Consider the following 22,553-nt stretch of genomic DNA (forward strand, 5'->3'; position numbering starts at 1 on the left):
GGATGAGGTGATTGCTGGGGCCTCTGAGCTCTTATGGTGGAATTCTGGGGTCTTTAGTAATAGTTGTTCTGCCCCCCCACAAGTCATCTCATTGTGTTGTGGGGGTAAACTGACCATTTACAGGCCCCCCACCAAGCTGAAAAGGCTAAGAGGTCCACTAATCAGACCTTTGACCATTGCGTGATAATGATTTTGGCTGAAGAACCCAAGACTGTTTCCTATAGTATCAAGGGGTGATGATTTCTGCCAGTGACAACTCTACCCACACCAGTGAAATCACAGACCCTTAAAGTATGGAGAGATAATTGCTCTCATCTCTGACCCAGAGCAAAGTGCTGGGATGCCGCAATAGGGAGATCTAGCTTTGAGTCCCAGCTTTGTCACTCACTCTCTCGGCATGCTGCCATGACAAATGTCCCTAAAGAGTTATGTTGGCCATGTGGGTTATGTGACTGAAATGGAGCCCCACTTGTTTTCTTCCTTCCACCCAGGACACAGTGTCTTCAGCGGGTGGCTCGAGCTCCTTTTTTGCAGAGATTGAGTGTTTACAGAATCCCTTGGCTGTTGGCAATGCTGGTGCTTTTTGTCCAGCATCCTGCAACATTTTCCCATTTGGTGAAGGTTTGAAGACCGAACTTCTAGGAAGTGGCAGTCAGAAAATTTGGATTCAAATTCTGGCTGGGCTACTTGTTATGGGATCATAGTCAAATCATTTTCCTTCCCTGTCCCTCCTTTTAAATGACCTTTTCTTGAAATAGGGGAGTTGGGCTAATTGACCTTGGAGGTGTCCCTCCAAGTTCTAAAACTGTGATCCTCTAAATTCCCCATGTCCTGTGATCTGTTTTTGTGTTTGTGGAAGCTGTATCTAACAAGCAAACAATTTACATGCTTTCATTGTCCAAACAACTTACAGCTTTTGATGGTGTTTTCGCCTGGAAGATTTGTTTTTAGTTCCCCAGATATCCTTCTTCCACTTAATGGTGACTGATTCACCAGGCTAAAATCTGCTTGCGGATTCTGGTCCGTAGTCCATTCTTGCCATCTAGCCTGTGGTTTGTATCTCTGGTCCTTGCTGCTACCAGTGCTGTCCTTTTCAGGTTTCTTGCCTATTTCCAAGGGAGATATGGAAGAAGGAGAAGAGGAAAACCACTTAGGTTCTCTCTGTGTCATCCTCAAGTTGCAGATAGCATAAAACTAGGAAGAAGAACTAAATCAGGATACTTTTGTCTAGATGGGAGATTATTTTGGGTTATAGAATCATAGTCTAAATCTAGTAAAGAAATATTTAATCCGTTTAAATGTAAAGATTTGCCTTTGGATTAAAAAAAATCAAGTTTAAGGCAGGGAAGGATTGTCCTGTGGTTGAAGGCTTAGATTTGAGATAACTTAGGATTCACTTTGTTTAGAGCACTGGACTTGGAATTAAGAAGACCCAAGTTCAAAACCAGTCTTAAGACACTAGCTGGGCGATCCTGGGCAAGTCACTTAAATCCTTTTTGCCTCGAATTCCTCAACTATAAAATTGTGGTGAAGATCAAATGAGGTAACATTTGTAAATTGTCTAGCTGAGCCTGATGGGGTGGCCTGGTGGTGCAGTGGATAGAGCATGGTCCCTGAGTCAGGGGGACCTGAGTTAAAAATTTGGCTTCAGATGCTTTTTTTTTAACTAACTCTGAGACCTTGGGTAAGACACTTAGCCCTGACTGTCTCACATCTGGGGCCATCTCCAGTCATCCTGATTCACATTTTTTTTTTTTTGGCAAGGCAATGGGGTTAAATGACTTGCCCAAGGCCACACAACTAGGTAATTATTAAGTGTCTGAGGCCAGATTTGAATTCAGGTCCTCCTGAATCCAGGGCAAGTACTCTATCCACTGCGCCACCTAACCACCCCCTCTGATACACATCTGGCCATTGATCCCAGATGCCTCCAGAGCAGAGTGAGACTGAACACTTAGCACACCAAACCCTTACACAAATCTAATTCACATGCTTGATGTCATGGTCTTCTTTGAGAACAAAGGACAAACAATCACAATAACAGCCAAGGGCCTGACCCATAGTTGACATTTAAATGCATATTCCCTTACCCTTTCCTCTTGTTCTATTTAGCTTCAGAGACAGATATAAGTTCAACATAAAGACAAAAAAAGCACATGCCAACAATTATAATTGTGTAGGTGTGGTAAGAGCTCCCTTGGAAGTAGTGAGCTCCAGTATGGAGAGATTCAGATGGAGTCAAGGATTTGTGGCAGTGATGGCTCTGAATTTGGGCCAGTTAAACTATCAGCTACTTTTCAAAAATTCAGGAGAATCTATTTCATAGAAGAGAGACTGAGGATGCAGGTGAGTCAGTTTTAAGATATTTCTCTAATAGATCTGCCTTAGAGATCAAGGGGATTCCAATGATCCAAGTGTAGAAATCAAGCCTTTGAGCCTCTGAATCTCTTGAGTTTCTCCTCAGAGTGATTCTGGGTATGGGCATCCCTGTCCTGCGTCAGAAGCCTGAGACAGCCCCTCTGACTTTTGATCAAGTCATCAGAAAGACTGTTGTCTCCAAGAAGCCAAGGTCACAGTCTTGATTTCTGGATGATCTGGTGAGGGAACTTTGTTTTGTTGGGGCCAGAAATGGAGTCCTCCCCTAGACACAGATCTAATTCTTCATTTCCTGAGACTGAGCCTAAAACTTGGCCACTAATTGAGTTTCTAGCCCCAAAGTTCACCATTCCCCCTAACCTATCCTATGCTGTACCTTAGAGATGATCTAGTCTAATATTATTAATTAGAAAAGGAAGCTGACTCCCAGAGGGAAAAAATTGCTCAAGATTGCCCATCAGTGGCATTGCAGAAACAGACTTAGAACCTGGGTCTGCTGATTTTCCCAGGTCAGAAATCTCATCTTTCCATCAGACTTAACATTACAGACCTTGCTTTATGAAGAAGGGGATGTGGAAGCTTCCTTCCCTATTGCTACCCCTATTCTTGGACTGAGGCCCCTGCATTCCTTTGGGGAAGCCCCAGAGCCCTCAAAATAGCCTATGGCATTTCACTGGGGCATCTTGCTATTTTTATTCTTGGAAGTGGGGGGGGTTATTTCCTCCTGGGCCATGTGCTGTCATTACAACCCCTTTCCAGAGGAAGAAAAGGCAAGGGAGAGGTTTAGGAAAAGAATTTGGCCTTTCCTTATCTTTGACTAGAGAAGCCAGCAAAGGCACCATCTGTGGTCAACCTAGATTGGAGGGGGAGACTGGGGTGGGACTGAGCTCTGGGCTAATGGGGATCCTCATGGTGGAATGCCCTTGACACAGCCTCAATCTCACTTAACTGACTGAGCTGTAATTCTGGTCTCAGGCTGAACACTAACCTCAATCCAGAGTTTGTACCCTAAATGTGATGGACCCCTGATTCCTCCGATATCTTGTAAGTTAAGGTTACCTAGGACTTTAATGAGAAAGAGAATGTGGCTCATTCTTATAACTGGAAGCATACCTCAGAACAAGAGTTGAGTTTGTCAAAATTCCACAAAGAACAAAAACTGTAAGGAATAGAATGTATAGGGATGAATATTTTATAGTAGGAAAGAATGCTTTTAAAAATCAGAGCATTCCAACAATAGGTAGGTAGTGAGCTCCCGGTAACTATGGGTATTCCAGCAGCGGCCGTATTTCATTCTGCTCTTCTCCCCACTGCCCTCCTTCCAGACCAGTGTCCCCCAAACCAAAGGAACTGGATCCTGCTGGAAAACCAGGATTCTATCCCCATGGGGGACTGGCCTGAGAGGCAACAGAGCTTATAATGGGAAAGTGTACTGGACTTAGGTGCAGAGACTCAGGGTCATACCTTGGTTCTGCTACTGATTAACCTTAGACAGATTACTTCTCTCTCTCTCACACACACACACACACACACACACACACACACACACACACACACCATAGAGTTCACTTTCTACATCTGCAAAAATAGAGTTTCTTGTACTCCTTGAGTTATTGGATTAGCATTTCTGTAAGAAGAAAGGAAGGAAACAAGTATTTGTGTATTTAAATGCCTGTGTACTTAGTGATATTATTAGGCATGTTACAAATAGATCATTTGATCTTCACAACATACCTGGGTGGTGAAGGCTATTTTTTTATTATTCCATTTTAGAACTGAGGAAAGCGAGACATAGAGAAGTTAAGTGATTTGTCCAGGATCACACAGCCTTTCTGACTCAAGATGCAGTACTCTACTGTACCACCTAGCTGACTGTTGTGAGCAATGTGTGCAGGGGTAGATTTGACTCAGATGGCTGTGCTTGTCCTCCAAGGCTAGGGAAATTGGGCTCCTAACAATTTCAGGTGGGGAGTGAGTGTCTTTGAAGAGGGTTAAGGTCAGTCCCTCCCCAACTCCCCCTTTCTAGGAGACATGGCTGTAAGGTCTCACTGAAAGTTAGTGAGAGCTGAGACTAAGTCATTTCCCTTTATGAGACACTGTAGTTTCCTGCCTGCCTTAATGAGGCTTTGGGATTAAAGGGTTATCCTAAAAGAGGCCTAGACAGGTAAGACTGGGATATTTAGGAAGGAAGCAAGGGAGGGAAGAAAGTCAGAAAAAAGGGAGGGAGGAAGGAAGCCTAAAAGGTAGGGAAAGATGAGGAAGGAGGAAGGAAGTAGAGATGTGACAAGGAGAAGAAAAAGAAAAATGGAGAGGGAAGGAGAGAGAAAAATGTGAGGAAGGAGGAAGGAAGAAACGAAGGCAGGGAAGGATGGAGGGAGGCAGTCGTGAAGAAAGAAAGAAAAGTGGGGGAAGGAGGAAGGAAAGAAAGAATGAGAAGAGGGAGGGAGGAAGGAAATAGATACTTTCTATGTCCTTGCCACTGATGTACTAAGCACAGATATTCGGGAAAAGAAAATCTTGGCGTTGCAATTAAAAGTATCTTACTTGAATTCCCTAAGCCTTCCTTTCCTTATCTGTAAAAGGGGAATGATCATACACTATGTAGCACATAGGGTTGTTGGGAAAAAAGAGTTTTGGAAATCTTTAAAAAAAGACTGTAGAAATGAGAAATATTATTTAAAGAGCATGGTGGAGTAGGATGAAGGTAGGGTGTGGGTAGGAAGCGGGCCGGCTTCTAAAACCAGAAGGCCTTGACTTCAAGGGTTGAGGTCCTCTGCTTGCTTTATTTGTAGGACTAGGAGCTGAACTTGATGCCACCTTGTAGGTCCCTCTCAAATCTTGATCCTCCAATCCACTTGTCCTTTCCCTCCTCCTCCCCCACAAATCCTTCCCCATCTTCTCAGATTCGCCCTCGGCTTCTCTGGGCCAGGCAGTGATCACACAGTGTTCCCTGCACCCAGGCTTGTCCTTGGCGGGACTGAGGGCAAACAAAAGATAGGTCTGAGCACAGTGTCCTCCCCTTGGCTGGGCCCTGGTGTCTGCCTGGGAAGAGAAGTAAAAGCCTGGGGCCCCAGAAGGGAGATAGAGATGCTGCCTGAAGAGCCAGGCCCCAGTGCCATGTTGGGGAATGTTAAGAAGCTTGGCCTGGCAGGTGGGGATTTTAATCTAAAGTCTGTTACTGATGTGCTGGGTGATCTTGGATCAGTCCCATCTTCTGTCTAGGTTTTCAGTTTTCTGATCTGTACAATCAGATGCTTAGACTAAACGGTATCTGAGGTCCTGTTCTAGGAATCTGTATGTCCATCCGAGCATCTAATCCTGAGGCCCTGGGCAGAGGGCCATGGGGGCTGGCTCAACTAGTGCCAGTAGCGCTTGCTGCCAGGTTTTCTACCCGAGCTGTTCTTGGGCCTCCTGTGTCTGGGGCCCTGAGGAGGGACAGGAGGAAAGGCGCTTCCCTGGGGAGAATCTCTAGCTTTCAGAAAATTCTCTGCCTTTCTCAATATTGCCCAAGAGGTCCATGCTTTAGTGCCTCTATTCCTCCTGAAGTTCTTCAAGGACAGAATTATCTGGGTTTTTCTATTGTATACTAAACTTTGTACACCCTGGCTGCATAGCAATAGAAGGGGCTGCCCTGAGTTATCTAGCATGCTTTTCCCAGGTCTTGGGTAGTCCTCGGGCCCTCTGCTTTGAAGGGACTGGGGATTTGAGAAGGGACTGGAGGGACTCAGCCTCAAGTTCAGGATTTGAGATGATAATGAATAATACCAAGAGTGAGTGAGAGGCGACTAGGTGGCATAGTGGAAATAGCACTGGCCTTGGAGTCAGGAGTACCTGGGTTCAAATCCGGTCTCAGACACTTAATAATTGCCTAGCTGTGTGGCCTTGGGCAAGCCACTTAACCCCATTTGCCTTGCAAAAACCTAAAAAATAAAAAGCAAAGTGAAGAGTGAGTAGGCATTGATTTGAGAGATTTCCTCAGACTTAGTAGCACATCCACTTCATTACCAGGACTCTGGGGGCAGAATTCTCAGTCATTAGAACCCCCAGGAATCTGTCAAGAGTCCAGGATTACTGATTATCTTAGAGGTGGGCTGGGTGGTACAGGAGAGAGAGAAAGTGGGGTCAGGAAGACCTGAGTTTGGATCCTGCTTCAGACACTTGTTTACCTGGGTGACCTGGGGATCTCTCCCAGTCTATTTCTTGTAAAATAGGATTAACATAGAGACATTCTGAGGATTAAATGGGAAAGCATAATATGAGTTGTTTTTCAATCTTGTCTGATGCTTTGTAACCCTATTTGGGATTTTCCTGGCAAAGAAAAAAATGTTTTGCCATTTCCTTCTCCAGCTCATTTTACAGAAAGGAAACTGAGGTAAACAGACCGACAATTCAAAAATGAATTGCCTAGGATTACAAAACTAGTAGATGTCTGAGACTAGATTTGAAATTGGGTCTTCCTGACTCTAGGGGCAACTAGACAGCTCATTGGATAGAGTGCTGGGCCTGGAGTCCAGCCTCAAGACACCCACTAACCAGGTTACCTGGGCAAGTCTCTTAACCTCTGTTTGCTTTAATCCACTGGAGAAGGAAATGGCAAATCATTCTAGTATCTCTGCCAAGAAAATCCCATGGGCAGCATGAGATGCATAGTCACAGAGAATCAGACACACTTAAACTGGTACTCTTTGCCCTGTGGGACCACCACCAATTCACTTGCAAAGTCATGCCATCTTCCTCCTGATGTCATAGTCCTCTTTGAGAACAAAGGACAGGCAATGGCAACCAACATTTATATAAACTTTTTTTTTAAAGGTTTTTGAAAGGCAATGGGGATAAGTGGCTTGCCCAAGGCCACACAGCTAGGTAATTATTAAGTGCCTGAGGTCAGATTTGAACTCAGGAACTCCTGACTCCAAGGCTGGTGTTCTAGTCCACTGCGCCACCTAGCCACCCCATAAACTCTTTAAAATCTACAAAGTGCAGTGAATGGTTATCCTGTTTGAGCTTCATGATGACTCAGGAAGTGGGTGCTATAGAGGTGCTATATAAATTGTCTCCATTTTATAGATTAGGAAATTGAGTTTCTATGAGATTCAGCAACATGGCTTATAGTCACAAAGGAAGTCAGTGGCAGAGATCACAATGGACCATAGGGTGGGCTCTAGTCACTTACATTGGATTTGGAATAAGAAGAAAACAGTTGGTTTTTATTTGAACTCCATCATTACTACCTCTGTGATCCTGGGCAAGTCACTTAGCTTTGTGAAACTATAAGATGGGAATAGTGTTATTTGTGAACCCCACCTCATGAGGAATTTTGTGAGTGAAGTACTATAATCTGGTAGGCTGTTGTTATTGTTATTGTTATTATTATTACTATTGATTCTTCCTATTTTTCAGGGAGCTTTCAGGCTAGGTGGAAACTAAGACCCTTTGTTGGTATTACTCCCTATGACTCTCTTTGAAATAGGATTGCATTGGAGGATTGCCCGGGCTGAAGTCTGGGAGCCTAATTTTTCATCCCCTCTGTTCAATGACTTTCTTCTTCTCCTCTCTCAGGATCTTAAGAAGTATGGGGCCACCACCGTGGTTCGAGTTTGCGAGGTGACCTATGACAAGACCCCGCTGGAGAAGGATGGTATCACTGTCATGGTGAGCAAGGACTCTGTGGCCCTTGGACCATCTCTCTGATCTGCTGGGAAAGGAGACTGAACATAGAATGGGTGGGCTTGGGGGGAGGGGCAGAGAATATTGGTCTTTTAGAACTTGGAATGTCTGAGCTGAAAGGGACTTTAGAACATTGCTCATTAGAAGTGGGAGGGACCCTGGAGATCATTTAACCTAGTCCCCTGATTTTAAAGAGGAATAGATTAAGGGCTAAAAACCCAACAGTGACTTGCCCACAGTGATACATCATGACATCATCTGAACTGGTCTTCAGCCTCACTCTCTCCATTGAGCTGAGGAGTGATGGAAGCCAGTTGCTGTTCCTCATGTAGTTTGGTTTGGCACCCTCCTACTCAATAAACTCAAGAGTCGTCCTTTCAATTCCAGGATCAAATACAAAATGCTTTTTGGCATTCAAAGCTCTTCTTAACCTGCTCACTTCTCCCTTTCCAGTCCTATAAATTTCATCTTCAGTCCAGTGACCCTGGCTTCCAAGAACACAGGTGCTTCATCTCTTGACTCTGGGCATTTTCTGTGGCTTTCTCCCATGGCCAGACCCCTTTTCCTCCTTCCCCCTGATTATTGACTCTCCCTGGTTTCTTTTGAGTTATAGATAAAATCCCATCTTTTCCAAGTTCTTTCAATTTGAGGGCCTTACCTTTGTTGATTATTTCCAGTCTATCCTATGTATAACTTTTTTTGTTTATTTTTATTTGCTTGTGGTCTCCCTGTTTAGACTATGAGCTCTTTGAGGGGAGAGGCTGTCTTTTGCCTTTTTTTTGGTATTCCCACCCAGTGTTTAGCATAGTGTTTGGCTATTAATGATTATTTGACTGCCTGAGCCTATAGCAGGTTAGCAGAGATGGAAGAAGGGATATGTGGTGATGTATGCAAACTCACCCTCATCTGTGTGTGTGTGTGTGTGTGTGTGTGTGTGTGTGTGTGTGTGTGTGTTTGTGTGTGTGTACCTATGAAACATGTGGAATTTCAGGGATATACAGTTCTCATACTCAAACATATATGAGCATACGTCACACTTCATTCTTGTGTGTGAATTTTGTACCTGTGAGCATGTTGTTTGTGAATTTGTTTCTTGTTTGTGTGTATGCCCAAGACGCAGCATAATGTTTGGAATGCTTCTCAGCAGACCTGGGTGCCATATCTGTAAAATAGGGGAAACATTTCTCGCCCTGCTGACTGTCAAATGGGTGTAGACCACTCGATGCATGTTCTTATTTATGATGTGTAGCTTAAATGGTGAGACTCGGAGGCCTTCAAGGAAAAGATAGAGAAGGTTGATTCAGGAAGACTTCCTAGAATAGACCTTGAAGGGCAGGTAGGTTAGGGATAATCAGAGTTTTGTTTCTATGGGATATGGACAGCCCTCAAGCTGAATTCAACCCTGGTTGAAATTAGTCCTGAATCTCCCCTGGGCTGTCTCTGGGCAGGTAGGAGCTGTTTCCTTGGCTTTCCCTACACCAGGGAGGAGGAGGATGGGGAGGTACTTAGGCCTTCTCTCCCCAGAGTCTCAATCAAGTGTGTTAAAACTTCATCAACAAGAACAGGAACGTGTTTTATGTTCTTGGCCCTTCTTTTGGTCCCTGATAAGAGAAGTCGACTGTTTCCCTCCTGGGTAAAGCAGGAGAATCAACCACAGAGTCCTCTCAGCAGGTCATTGGTTTAATTGAAAGTTGGGTCCAGCTAGATTGATTCCTGGGCACTCATCTCTGGGCATTTTCTCTGACTATCCCCCATGTCTAAAATGCTCTCCTTCCTCCTCTCCTCTACTAGCTTCCCTCCCTGGCTTCCTTCAAGTACCAACAAAAATTCCATGTTCCACAGGAAGCCTTTCCCAACCCCTTTTGATTCTAGTACCTCCTCTCTCTTAATAATTTCCTTTTCATCCTGTGTGTCACTTATTTGCACATATTTGTCTAGATATTGTTTTTCCCCTATTAGATTTTGAGCTTCTTGAGGGCAGGGACTCTCATGTGCTTCTTTTTTAGCCTCCCACTTAGAGGGTGCCTGGAATGTTCATTAATATTAGCTGCTGTCATTGTTGTTATTATTATTATTTGTTGTTGTTGTTGTTAGGGGCCTTGATTTCCTCTCTCCTAGAGTGCGTCTTTCCACATACACACAGCCCATAGATGAAATGGTGTCTTCCATTGGAAGGACAAGAACGACTATCAAGCTGAATAATATGAAATTCTCTTCCCTGAGGCTCCCTGGATCATTGATCCTTTCCAGCCAGTTAGCGAGCATCCTGATATCCAGTGCCACTGACTTTTCCTTGGCTTAGATGGAGTTGGCTGGCTTAACAATAATACAAAGCTAGAAAGAGTGGCTACTAAGTGATTAGGAGCCAAAGAGATCTCTCCAGGCCAGAATGTTGAATCAGATTGAATAAGATGAAATTTAATAGAGATAAAAGTAAAGTCTTATGCTTGGAGTAAAAAAACATTAGCATCATAAATGTAAGTTGGGGAGGGGGAATGTGGCTCCATAAACAGTTCTTTTGAAAAATATATGAGGGATTCCTTGAGGAGAGGAGTATGAGTCAGCAGTGTGTTAGAGCTATCCCCAAACTTTGGGATCTTGGGCTGCATTGCAGAAGGTAGAGAGTCCAGAACAGAAGTGGGGTGAGGGCCTGGTCAGGTACAGCTGGTTCACACCTGAACCAGCTGTGGAGTCCACATTTTAGGAGGGACACTGATGAATCTGAAGAACACCCAGAGGGTGGTAATTGGGGGAGTAGGAAGACTGGAATTCATATGAGGTGAAGATTGGCCCAAGAAGCTGAGGAGATTGAACCTGGAGGAGGAAAGATTTAGAGGGACATGATAGCCCTCATTATTTTTATGGGGGACGTCCTATGGAAGACAAGGATGTGAATGGAAGAGGCGTTGAACATGGCCTGATTGGCTCCATAAAGTTAAACCTTATAGTGATAGGTGAAGTGGAAATTTTAGACTTCATTTCAGAACTTTCTAGCGATTTGAATTGTCCCAGAGGGAATGGGTTGCTTTTAAAGTGATGGGTTCTCCATCACCAGGCAACCCCAGACTAGTGGAGTATCCTTTCCTCAGCAGATTAGATGACTTCTTGTTTAGGGGTATGATTGAGGAAATTTTTTTGGTCAGGTGTAGATTAGACAGAGTGGACTCTGAGGCGCTTTGCATATTAGATCGTATGTGACTCAGATATCATCTGGACAGTCTTGCCCTTGGTCCAGGGGAAGGAGGTCAGCATTCTGCCTGGATCTCTCCTTTATCCACCATCATATTATAACTTGGATCATAACTTATTTTTATATACAGATTGTATAGTCTTGAGTATAAGCTCTTGTCATTTTTTCCTATATAGACCCAAGCCTAGTCCAGGGTCCTGCTCATAGTATTTGTTTAATAATACATATTTATTGAACTGAAATGAAATGATTAAAATGTAAGCATTAGAAAGTACATCAGGGTTCAGCTGGTCCCAGGATCTCTATAAAGAAGGATGTCTTTTTTGCTTTTTAATTGAGAATTCCCTATTTTTCAAATTGAATTATTCATGTTTTTTTAAGCTAATTGTAATCCCATTCTGCAGCAAGATGGATGTGAGACTTCAGGACATCTTGTAGTCCCAACTAAATTCTTAACTTCTAAGAAAGCATTGCCCAACCTTTCTTAATTCTAATGCCTTTCTTCTGTTAATTATTTCATATTTATTCTGTATATAGCTTGCTTTGTATATATTTGTTTGTATTCTTTTTTCCTGTTAGATTGTAAGTTCCTTGAGGGCAGGGGATTGGTTTTGCTTCTTTTTTGTATTCTAGAAATTAATAGTATTTAGCATATAGTTGGTACTTCATAAATGTTTATTTATTGATTGAGGAAACCAAACCAGATGAGAATCCTTTAAAGAACTTCAAGTGTTTACTTGGAAAAGAGAAGATGTGGGGGACATGATATCTGGGTACTTGCATCCCCTTAGGTTGCCATCATGACTTGACCACTATTAACTATAGGTTCCTCTCTTAGCCTCTTTTCTTGATCTGTAAAGTAGGGTTAATAATACTTCTATTACCCCATATTGCAGGATCATCATGAGGGAAGTCTTGTAAACTGTCTTGCTCTTTAAAAATGTGAATTGTTATTCTTGAGTGGTAAGTATTTAAAGGGCTCTCATGGGGACAGAGGGCTGATTCTGATTGGTCTCAGAGGACAGAGGAGGAATGGGGTAAGAATTACAGAGGCTGATTTAAGCATGTGGGAAGAGCAGTGGATATGTGGAAAGAACACTTGATTTAGCGTTAAAGGGTTCAGTGTTTGAAGCCTGACTTGTTAGGCAGATTGACATTCTAAGTCTATCATCCCAAACTTCTCTCCCCCTCTTTGCCTTTCCCTACTTTTAAATTCCTTATCTGTAGAATTATAGGGTTGGGCTGAATGATCTCAATAAACCTTCTAGCCCCAAAACAAAGCCAGTTTAGGAAGTGAGAGTAGATTGAGTGATTAACCTGGAGTCAGGAGAACCTGAGTTCAAAATCAGTCTCAGATTCTTACTAGCTCTGTAATTTAAGGTAAGTCACTTAATATTTCTGGGTCTCATTTTTCTTATTAGTAAACAAACAAACAAAAGCAAACAAGTAAAGAAAGTTAAGTGACTTACTCAGGCTTACACAGCTAGTAAGTATCTGAGAACAGATTTGAATTTTGGTCTTCTTGACTCCAGTCCTGTCTTCCTATTTACTATACTGCCTGGCTTTTCAGGAAGAAGAGAAAAGAGTCATTTAAACCAACCAAACCAAACCAAAATATAAAGACTGAAAGTATATGGAATGTTCCAGTTGTGGACCTCTTCCTTCTACAAAGAAGTACAGGTCATGTCTGTTAAATGGATACACAAGCTTTAGCTTTTTCACTCTCGAATCACTCTCTTGACTCATATTGCTCCAACAGTTCCCCAAAATCCTCAGATCTTTTTCAGACTAAATATACTGAGGGTTTTCCTCACAAATAATCCTGTGAATTTAATAGTATAAATATCATCACCCTAATTTCACTGTTAAGAAAATAGTCTTAACTGAGTTAAAAAGACATGGCTTTTAAGTATGAGAGATGACATCAGACCCAGGCTTCCTGACTGATCTGGTGGAGTTTTTTTTGGGTGGTTGTTTTTAAACCACCTCTTTATGGATTTCTTCTCTTTGGGTAAATGTGGTTAGAGGCTTAAGTGACTCCTTGTTATGGATGCTCTAAGGGGGTTCCTTCCCAGATACCAATTTGAGTAGATGACTCTTCTTACCCTGAGATGCTTAGCTCTTCTAGCCTTGTCAACAGACTCTTCAACTTCAGTGTCTGCAGGAAACAAGAAACACCTACCTCTTGAGTGTAGAAGTGTGAGAGAAGCTGCACAACTGGAGGCTGTGAGATGGACTCTCAGGGTTGCTCCCATTCCTACTTTTAGGTTGTCCAGGTACTCTTAAATTTCTGAATTTTCTTTCCTCTTCTCCCCAGGACTGGCCTTTTGATGATGGAGCTCCCCCTCCTGGCAAGATCGTGGAAGACTGGCTCAACCTGCTGAAAACCAAATTTTTTGAAGACCCTGGCAGTTGTGTTGCTGTCCACTGTGTGGCTGGCCTGGGGCGGTGAGTCTGAGGGGCCCAAGAGAAGCAGAGTGGGGGCTAGCCAGTTCAGAAAGCCTCCAGGAGAAGAATGTCTAGGGACCTTCACCATTGCTGCCCTCTGGGAGGATTTAGATTAGAGAATAGGGGCTCATAGCAGGAGAGCTTGATATTTAGACTAGACACAAGGAAAGACTTCCCACACCATAATGGTTGTCAGACTCTGGATTGAATGACATGGTAGAATCGCCGTCCCTGGAGAGTTTCAGTCTCTCCCAAGAAATAAATTCCTTTTCTCTGTCATTGGGAACTTGTCATAGTATCTATGCTTTTGGTCTGAGATTGCATTAGTATTTTCTGGCTGCCACATCACTTTGTTGATTCATATTGAAATTATCCTCATTAAAAACTGGAGTACAGTGACAGAATCTTAGAGAAGGAAGACAGCTCAGAGGCTATCTGGTTCTACCCTTACCTAAAATCCATCCAGCCTTCATTTGAAGACCTAAAATAAGGGGAGATCTTCTTTCACAAAATGCATTTTGTGGCATCTCCCCTATTCTTTACTAGTGCAGGTAATTTTTTTTGTACCCCATTGTAGGGACACCAAAATTACAGTTTCATTTTGTTTATTGTTTTTGTTGTTTGGTGGTTTCAGCTTTGACTGATTTCTTCTTGACCCCTTTCTTGGCAGAGGTTTTGGAGTAGTTTGCCTTTTCCTTCTCTAGCTCATTTTACAGATGAAGAAACTGAGACAGGGTTAAGCGACTGGCCCCGGATAACACAGCTGCTTAGTGTGTGAAGCTGTGTTTGAATTGATGAAATGGGCCTTTCTGATTCCAAGCCTGTTGCTCTATCCACTAGCAGTGTGGTGTGGTGAAAGGCATACTAAATTTCTAGAGTTAGCTTCAGATCTGGTTTCAGATCTCATCACTCTTGCTCACTACTTGTATGATTTTGAGTGATGGATAGAGAATGAGAGAACAGCATCTGAGGGATATTTAATCTGATGAAAGGACTTATGGGACACAGGGTCATTGCCTTTCTGTATCTGAAAGATTGTCAAGTAGAAGAGAGGTTAGATTTGTTTTGCCTTGGCCCTAGCTGACCAGGACCAAGAATGGGTTTGTGAAGCAGCAGATTTCAGGTCAATGCAAGCAAGAATTCCCTAAAGTGGAGTTATCTGCCTTAGGATATAGTGAGTCCCTTTCTCTAGAGAACCTTGAGTGGAGGTTAAGAATCCTATTTGTCAAAGATCCTGTTGCAAGGGTTCTTACTTGGTTAGAAGTTAGACATTTAGGGAATCCCCTCTTATTTAGAAATTGTCTGATTCTATGAATGACATAGATGCCCCTGATTGTAGGCACGCAGAAGAGGGAGAAAAATATTCTGCAGTGAGGAAACTCAGCATGGAACCCTACTCTCTCCTCTTTCATCTGAGGAAAGGAATCTCCATCATGCCCATCCACCACTGTCTCCAAACGCTTGCCCTTTCAGATTCCATAGTAGCTATCCCTCTGTCTCTATGCCCATCTGTTTTTTTGAGTAATAGCAGTGCTCTGCTGTTGAGCCCTTATTGTCTATATAATAATCTTTTTCTCAATGTCTCTGTGAGGTAGATAGTCCAAGAATTATTATCTCCATATGCTAGTGGAGAAACTGAGTCTCACAGTGGAGGGTCATACTATGGGCAGATACAGCTTTGGTTTCCTGACTACAAAGTTCAGGTCTGCTGTACCATATTAACTTTCAGTTTGATTGGCTGAATTGGGAGGGAAAGGGTTGAAGGTCTCTCTGTTACCTTTAGTAATAACTCATATGTTCCCGGTCTGTCTCCTAGGGCTCCTGTCCTTGTTGCCCTTGCCCTGATTGAGAGTGGGATGAAGTATGAAGATGCCATCCAGTTCATTCGACAGTAAGTGACCAGAAAGTTATTTCTTTTGGGGGGCATTGGGGGGAAAGGGCCCCACTTTCTATTACAGGAACCCGGTCTACAAGGCAGTGAGATCACTTCCAACCCACCTTCCCCCTTTGTACCTCCCAACACATAGTCCTGTGGGGAATGAATACAGAGAAGACTTTGGCTTTCCCAAAGATAAAATGTAAAAGATTGAAGCCCTTCCTGGTCAGAGGAAAGGACTTTTTCCTCAAATAGTTCCAATCTTTCTACCTTGTTTGACCTGCATGGATTTCTGGCAGGTCACTGGGGCCTTTTTGGTCCACAACAGTTACAGCTTCCTATTTTATTGATTTAGCAACAACTACAGGAAAAAGAGGTCTGAGGCCTGAAGCCTAGAAAGATTTATTGACTTGCCAAAAGTTACTCAGCTAGCTGGGCACAGGTCAGAGCCATGGTGGCCATGACTCCTAGCTTGTATTTTCACTGTATCACATAGCACATGGAAGTAATCCCTGTTTTACATTCTACAGAAGGGTCTACAGGAGGAGGGAGTTGAGATAGAGCTTTTGGGGGGGGGGGCAAAGGGAGAGGAAGAATCCAAGTGAGGAGCCAGGAAAACCTGTACTCTGAAACCTGGCTCTGAGTGTGAATTTTCTATGTGCCCTGGACGAATGACTCCTTCTCCCTGGCCTTTAGCATCTTAATATCGTAAAGATCCATCTCTGTCCCCATGGTGGCATGACAGGTTGTTATTGTCTCCTTTACCACAACCACAGATGTGAACTCTGGCCTAGAGAAAATGGGTCACCAGTCTCAATGGGAGATGTTTTTCCTGCCCCCAGTCTCCATCTTTCCAGATTGTTTATTTCATAGGGTTGTAGACTCTGCCATGTGAAGCTTTTATTAAAGGAACCAGGGATATTTAACCTTGAAAAGAAAAGGCTTAGATCATTAGTGTCTTTTACATCTTAAGGACTTAACATGTGCAGGAGAGAAAGGACAGAACTAGAAGTAAAGATTGGAAATTTCAAAGTAGATTTAGTTTGAATGTAAAGAAACAATTTTTTTTAACAGTCAGAGCTATCCAGAAACCAGATCGGGGTTGTGGGTTGCCTCTCACTGATAGTCTTCTACTGGACCCTGTTAGATTGCATTTTCTCTTTCTGTCTATCTCTCTATTTGCCTATCACTCTGTGTCAGTTTTCAATCTCTATCATCCATGTCTGCCTGTCTATTCATTTGTCTGATTTTGTCTATCCCTCTGTGTCTTTATTCATCTATCTCTATCATCTTTCTCTCTGTCTGGTCGTGTCCATCTATGTTTCTTTGTCTCTGTCTCTCACTCATTAGGGATGTTCTTGAAAACATTCTTGTTCAGGGATGGGTTGGATCAGGCGATGTCTGAGGTCCTTTCTGACTCAGATGCTGTCACATAGGCAGATTCTGGTGTAATTTAGACTCTGCTGTTATTTTGCTATACAATATTAGAAATGCCAATTTTCCCTCTCTGGCCCTTAATTTCCTACCCTGGAATAATAGGGAGTATAATCTCTCCTCTCCTCACTTAATAGGCCCTTTGTAAGGATGAGACGAGACAGCGTTTTATTTGAAAAACTAACCGAGGCTCTGCTGGTATGAGGGATCGTGACTATTTACGGGGAGCGTTGCCAGGGCTGGCTTAGGAACAAAGCAACAGTTGCCCAGGGGATCCCTGGGGACTCCAGATTAGCTTTCTTATGAAAACACCTGGGTGAAGATTAATTGGAGACATAGAATCTTGAAGCTGTAAGGAATTTGGAAGGTCCCTCTTGTTCAGCCCTCCTTTTCCCCTTCCTGATGCAGAGGGAGACTTCACTAGAATAGTTTCAATGGTGTGGGGGATGGAGACATTAGAGGATCTGCTGAAGAAGACTTGAAGACATGATAGCTTATTAGTATTTTTTATTATTATTATTCTCATTAATCATTTGAAAGGAGTGTCACCTAGAAGAGGGAACAGACTTTCTCTTTTGGACCCCAGAGGATAACATTAGAAGCATTAAGGTTTGGGTAGTGTGAAAGAAGTTGTTGGGAGATAGATTTAGGTTTTCCTAATGCTTATAGATACCTCAAAGTCATTCAGTCTCCAGGTACTTATTAAGCACCTTTTTTTTTTTTGTCATTACTATATTAAGTACTGGGGATATAAGAAAAAATAATGGTCTAGGTGATGTGGTCTGCCTTGGGAAGGTAGTGAAGTTCTTCTCATGGAGGCCAGGCAATTGCTCATCAGGGATTCAACAGAGAAGATTCCTGTTTGAGTGTAGTTGGGATTAAATATCTGCTGAGATCCTTCTCTTCTAACTCAAGAATTTGGTAATTCTGGGCTTTACTAGGGGAATGAACAGGAACAAACATTATTAAATGCCTTACAAATATTATCTTATCCCATTAACACAAAGGCCCATTCCATTATTCGACAGCTCAGGTTACTTTGAAAATGCTTAGCTTTCTATGAGATACTAGCTCCTTGAGGGAGCCAGGGAACCATTTCTTATCTAGACTATTTCTTTGATGCCCAACACGGATATGTGTCTCCTGTATTCAGTTGAACTGAGATTTTATTGCTTTTGTATTTTGAACCACCAAAACCTTCATCATTTTGACTCTAATTCTGGAACCCCATAGGGTGAGTCTGCTCCTTTAACCCTGGGACAACCCCTGGATGAAGAAGGGGAGCATTCTGGTTCATTGGAAAAAATCATTGGCCTTGGTATCAGGAGATTTGGGTTTACATCCAGTTTTGACATTTCCTAGTTAAATGATTATATACTAATCCTTTCTCTTCTCTGGTCTCAGCCGTCACTCCTTGTAGGTAAAGAATAATGAGGATTATTATGAGGAAAGCATGTATTCAGCCTCTAAAGCCTTATAGAAACATGTAATGATGATGTCTTTTCTTGATATTTTCTTTACCAAATTAACCACCCTTAAAGTCTTTTTTTTTAAGATTTTTTTTTTGCAAGGCAAATGGGGTTAAGTGGCTTGCTCAAGGCCACACAGCTAGGTAATTATTAAGTTATTAAGTGTTTGAGCACCCTTAAGTCTTTCAAATGATCCCTTCATCCTCTTCTGACCCTGTCATTTTTTTTAAAAATTTCAATTTTATTTTTTCCTAATTACACTATCAAAGATAGATTTCAGTATTTATCCATTTTCAAGTTTATGAGTTTCACATTTTTCTACCTTTTCCTCCCCCTCCCCATGGCAGCTTGCAATTGTGTTTAATGTGTTTCTGTATTAGTTTGGTTGGAAAGAGGAATTAGAGCTAAGGGGGGGGGGGAGAAAAAGAAAAACAATTTTAAAAATCGATCATAGTTTTCTTTGTTTTGCATTCAGACTCCATAGTTTTTTTTTTTTTTAATGGGTTTTTTTCCTGGATGTGGATGGCATTTTCCATAACAGATCCCTCAGGATTGTCTTTTGATCACTGAACTGTTGAGAGGAGCTGTGTCCAACATAGTTGATCCATCTCACAGTGTTGCTGTTAATGTGTGCAGTGTTCTCCTGGTTCTGCTCATTTCACTCCACGTTATTCATGCAAATTTTTCCAGGCTTTTCTAAAGTCCAATGGCCATGCTATTTTATCACTGCTCTTCTAAACTCTGGTGCCCAGAACTGAGGTCTGTTACTCCAAATGGAGTCTGGTTCATAAGCACCCAGGGGAAGATTATCCTTGTTCTGGATATGACTTTGTCTGGGGTCAAGTTCAATTTTCTTCAAAGGATAGAACTTGAAACTGGTGGAAAGAGAATTGGACGAAGAGTGTAAAGTGGATTTAATAAAAAAAAAAAGGCAACAGGTGGAATAGATAATCTATAGCATTCCTTCTCTCTCTAAAGCCTGTGGTCCATTTGGAAACTGGCAAATACTAGAGAAAGCTGGAAGAAACTGGACTCAAATCCCCACTGAAGTGGTTTAGCTATTTGACCTTGGGCCTCAGTTTGCTGATCTGTAAGAATGAGGTGTTAGAAATGATACTTAAGACCTCATAGATAGGGTTGTTGTGGAGAAAGAGATTTGTGAACCCTAAAGAAATCTCAGTACAATTATTGTATCGTGGTTTGATGGAGAAATCCTCTTGGCCAGAGGGAAGGGGTGTGGTTGTTGAACTATTTTTCTCTTTCATTTCCCAGAAGAAAGCAGACCTCTAAGGCTAACCAGTGCTCAAACCCATTTCCTAAATACTTCTCAAAGGTCCTTCTCCCCAGTGCTAAAGGGACCTCATGAAAAAGTCTCTCCCTCCCCCACCATGATTCTGAGGAGCCTCAGAGATTTGGGATTGGGCATCTCTGTGGTGTCTCTGCTAGCTCTGGGGATACTCTGAGCTCTTTCCCAGAGGCTGGCTTGTTTATGCTACAAGAAGGTAGGCTGGCTCCCGCAGACCTCATCTAGTGGGGATAGGTGGGAGCAGTGCTGAGATACCCGCCTGGAGGCTCATGGGTCCAATCTGCCTGGAGAGATGGCTTGTGTCATACACAAAACACCTGTAGGAGAACAAGACAAGGAGGCCTGCACTGTACATGAGGAGGCCAGTTGGACCTGGTTAGTCAGTGAAGGCTTCCTGAGGAGTAGTCAGGATTTTGAGAAATGACCGGCTCTATAAATATTCTGAAAATTGACAGAATAAAAACTATTACCTCCATTCTGGCACTATTCCTACTTACATTGTTAGCCTTATATTTTTTTCCAATCTCTTAATTTTAATGGAGTAAACCCTTTTACATTAAATAAATTTCCTATGATCACCACATTCACAGAGTTTGTTATTTTCTTTAGCTTTTTCTTTAGATGGAGAAAATTCAGCTCATTCATATTTCTGAAAATAAATGATAATTTGGCAAGAATTATGGTCCACACAACAAGAAAGGCTTGATCTGGCCCTTAAAAAAACACTAAAGAAAATTGAACCCTTTTCATGTTCTCTTCCTCTCCTTTCCAGTACCACCTTCCCCTCTAGCCAGATTCTTCTCTAGTCTTCTCATCGTCCTGCAATGCCAACCTTGTTCCTGCCCTTACATTGGATCCTAGGATTTAGAACAGAAGCAGGGATGTTAGAACGGAAGCAGGGATGTTCTAGTTTAACCCCCTCATTTTACAGAAGAAACTGAGTCCCAGAGGGCTGAAGTAACATTTCCAAGATTACCCCATCCTTCCAGGACCAGGACCAGCTTAGCAGGCACCTCCTCGAAAAAGCTTTCTCTGATCCTTGTGACCTAGAGGGACACCTCTCCCTCCTGGCTCCAGTTCTATTGTGGTCTCCTCTTCCTTGAGCCCTGACTCAAAGTCAGGGCCTAAGCTCTTGTCAACTGGGCTCCTCTTCCTCCTTCCTTCTCCCCTCTGTGATTCACATTGTTAAAGGTGGAAATCAGGTCTATGCTGGTTAGTTTTGCTTTGACCAGCTGGGGCCCTGTCCATTTGTCCGTCCTCTTTTGGTCCTTCTTTAGCTGACCTCCCTCTTTTTCCTCTCCTTTTCTCCCCCTAGGAAGCGAAGGGGTGCCATCAACAGCAAACAACTAACGTACCTGGAAAAGTATCGGCCGAAGCAGAGACTCCGATTCAAGGACCCCCACAACCACAAGAATAAATGCTGTATCATGTAACCTCGGCAGCCTCTTGCCAAACACACACACACACACACACACACACACACACACACACACACGCACACACACACCGGCCCCTCCACAGATTGACACTCTCTCTCTCTCTCTCTCTCTCTCTCTCTCTCTCTCTCTCTCTCTCTCTCTCTGCGCCTCTCTCTCCCTCTCTCCATCCCTCTCTCCCTTTTCTTAGCCTTCTTTAACTTTTAGTTTTATGTCTCTCTCTGTTCTTCATTCTTCCAAACTTGTTTTCCTTCTGTCTTCTTTCTCCTCTCCTTCCCTCTTTCTCTTCCCCAATGTTCTGACTTTGTTTCTCTTTCTTTAGTTCTCTCTTTCTCAGTTTCTGCCATTGTTTCCCTCTATCTCTGTCTCTCCTTCCTCTGAAACAATTGCTGCATCAAGGGGGCAGGGAGCCCACCCTGCTGCCCGTGGCCCCAGACTGTCCCTCCCCTCTCTGCCTGAGGGACTCAGCCCAGTTTGGCAACCTGCTTTTGGAGGTGTGCTTTTTTCTTTTAGTTTGATTTTTTTTTTAAGTTCACTTTTCACTCCTCTTCCACTCTTCCATCCATCCAGCCCTCGATCCTACCCCCACCTCAGCCTTTTGTCATCATCACCTTTAAATTATTGGACTTTTTGAGGCAAACCATTGTTCCAGAAACTGAAATGCAATAAAAGCCTAACCTGTGCCTGGGCTCTCTCTGCAGGAGGGTGAGGAAGCCCAGGCAGTGCCAACCCACCTGGTCTTGGCTTCCAGGCTGCATCCCCCCCCCCCCACCCCCATCCTCAAGACCCTAGGATTGGGAAACCCACTGGGGAGATGGACGTGGGGCTGTCCCTTCATGCTGCCTTCCCTGTCAGCCCTTGCCCGGGGTTGGGAGTGAGTCCCTCCTTGAGTGGGCTTGGAACCTATTGCCTTCTCCCCCCACTTCCCTGGGTATTTCCTTGAGTGTTAGCAAGCCAATGGCTCCCTAAGCACAACAGGGTCCAGTCACCCTCAGCCCCTTGTGGTTGGGCCTAGAAGTTGCATCTTCTGAAGAACAGGATGAAGGAACATGGATGGTGAGCTGGAAGAGACCTCAAAGGCTATGTAGTCCAAGCTCCTCCTAGTAGAGTGACTTGTTCGGGCTCTCTGCTCTTTTTGGCCAGAGCAAGGGGAACTGTCGGACCAGAAGGGCCCGTGGTGTGCTTTAAAGTGGGGAGATCTAACAATAAAACAGTAGTGGCAACCCACTCATGTCTATGTGAAGTACAGGGTCAGGCTTGGGGGGAAGGATGCTGGTGTAAATAAGAGATGACTTCAGTTTCCTTGCTGAATGTTATTTTGGCCTTTCTCTCTTGTCCTATAGTGGAAAGA

The 22,553-nt window shown here is 43.2% G+C and overlaps 1 protein-coding gene across 9 annotated transcripts in view; it reads left to right on the forward strand.

Annotated features, from left to right (window-relative positions):
• LOC141499963 (protein tyrosine phosphatase type IVA 3) overlaps positions 1-21,884 on the forward strand; it is a 201,421-nt gene extending 179,537 nt beyond the window's left edge. For all 9 annotated transcript variants that reach the window (XM_074202794.1, XM_074202785.1, XM_074202786.1 and 6 more), the window contains 4 exons: positions 7,936-8,028; positions 13,551-13,681; positions 15,498-15,572; positions 21,082-21,884. In XM_074202794.1, the coding sequence (XP_074058895.1) occupies positions 7,936-8,028; positions 13,551-13,681; positions 15,498-15,572; positions 21,082-21,199 (417 nt within the window). In that variant the 3' untranslated portion in view covers positions 21,200-21,884. The remainder of the gene's footprint in view (positions 1-7,935; positions 8,029-13,550; positions 13,682-15,497; positions 15,573-21,081) is intronic.
• Positions 21,885-22,553: the final 669 nt, after the last annotated feature.

The sequence above is a fragment of the Macrotis lagotis genome, chromosome X (genome assembly GCF_037893015.1).
Source record: "Macrotis lagotis isolate mMagLag1 chromosome X, bilby.v1.9.chrom.fasta, whole genome shotgun sequence".
NCBI lineage: Eukaryota > Metazoa > Chordata > Mammalia > Peramelemorphia > Peramelidae > Macrotis > Macrotis lagotis.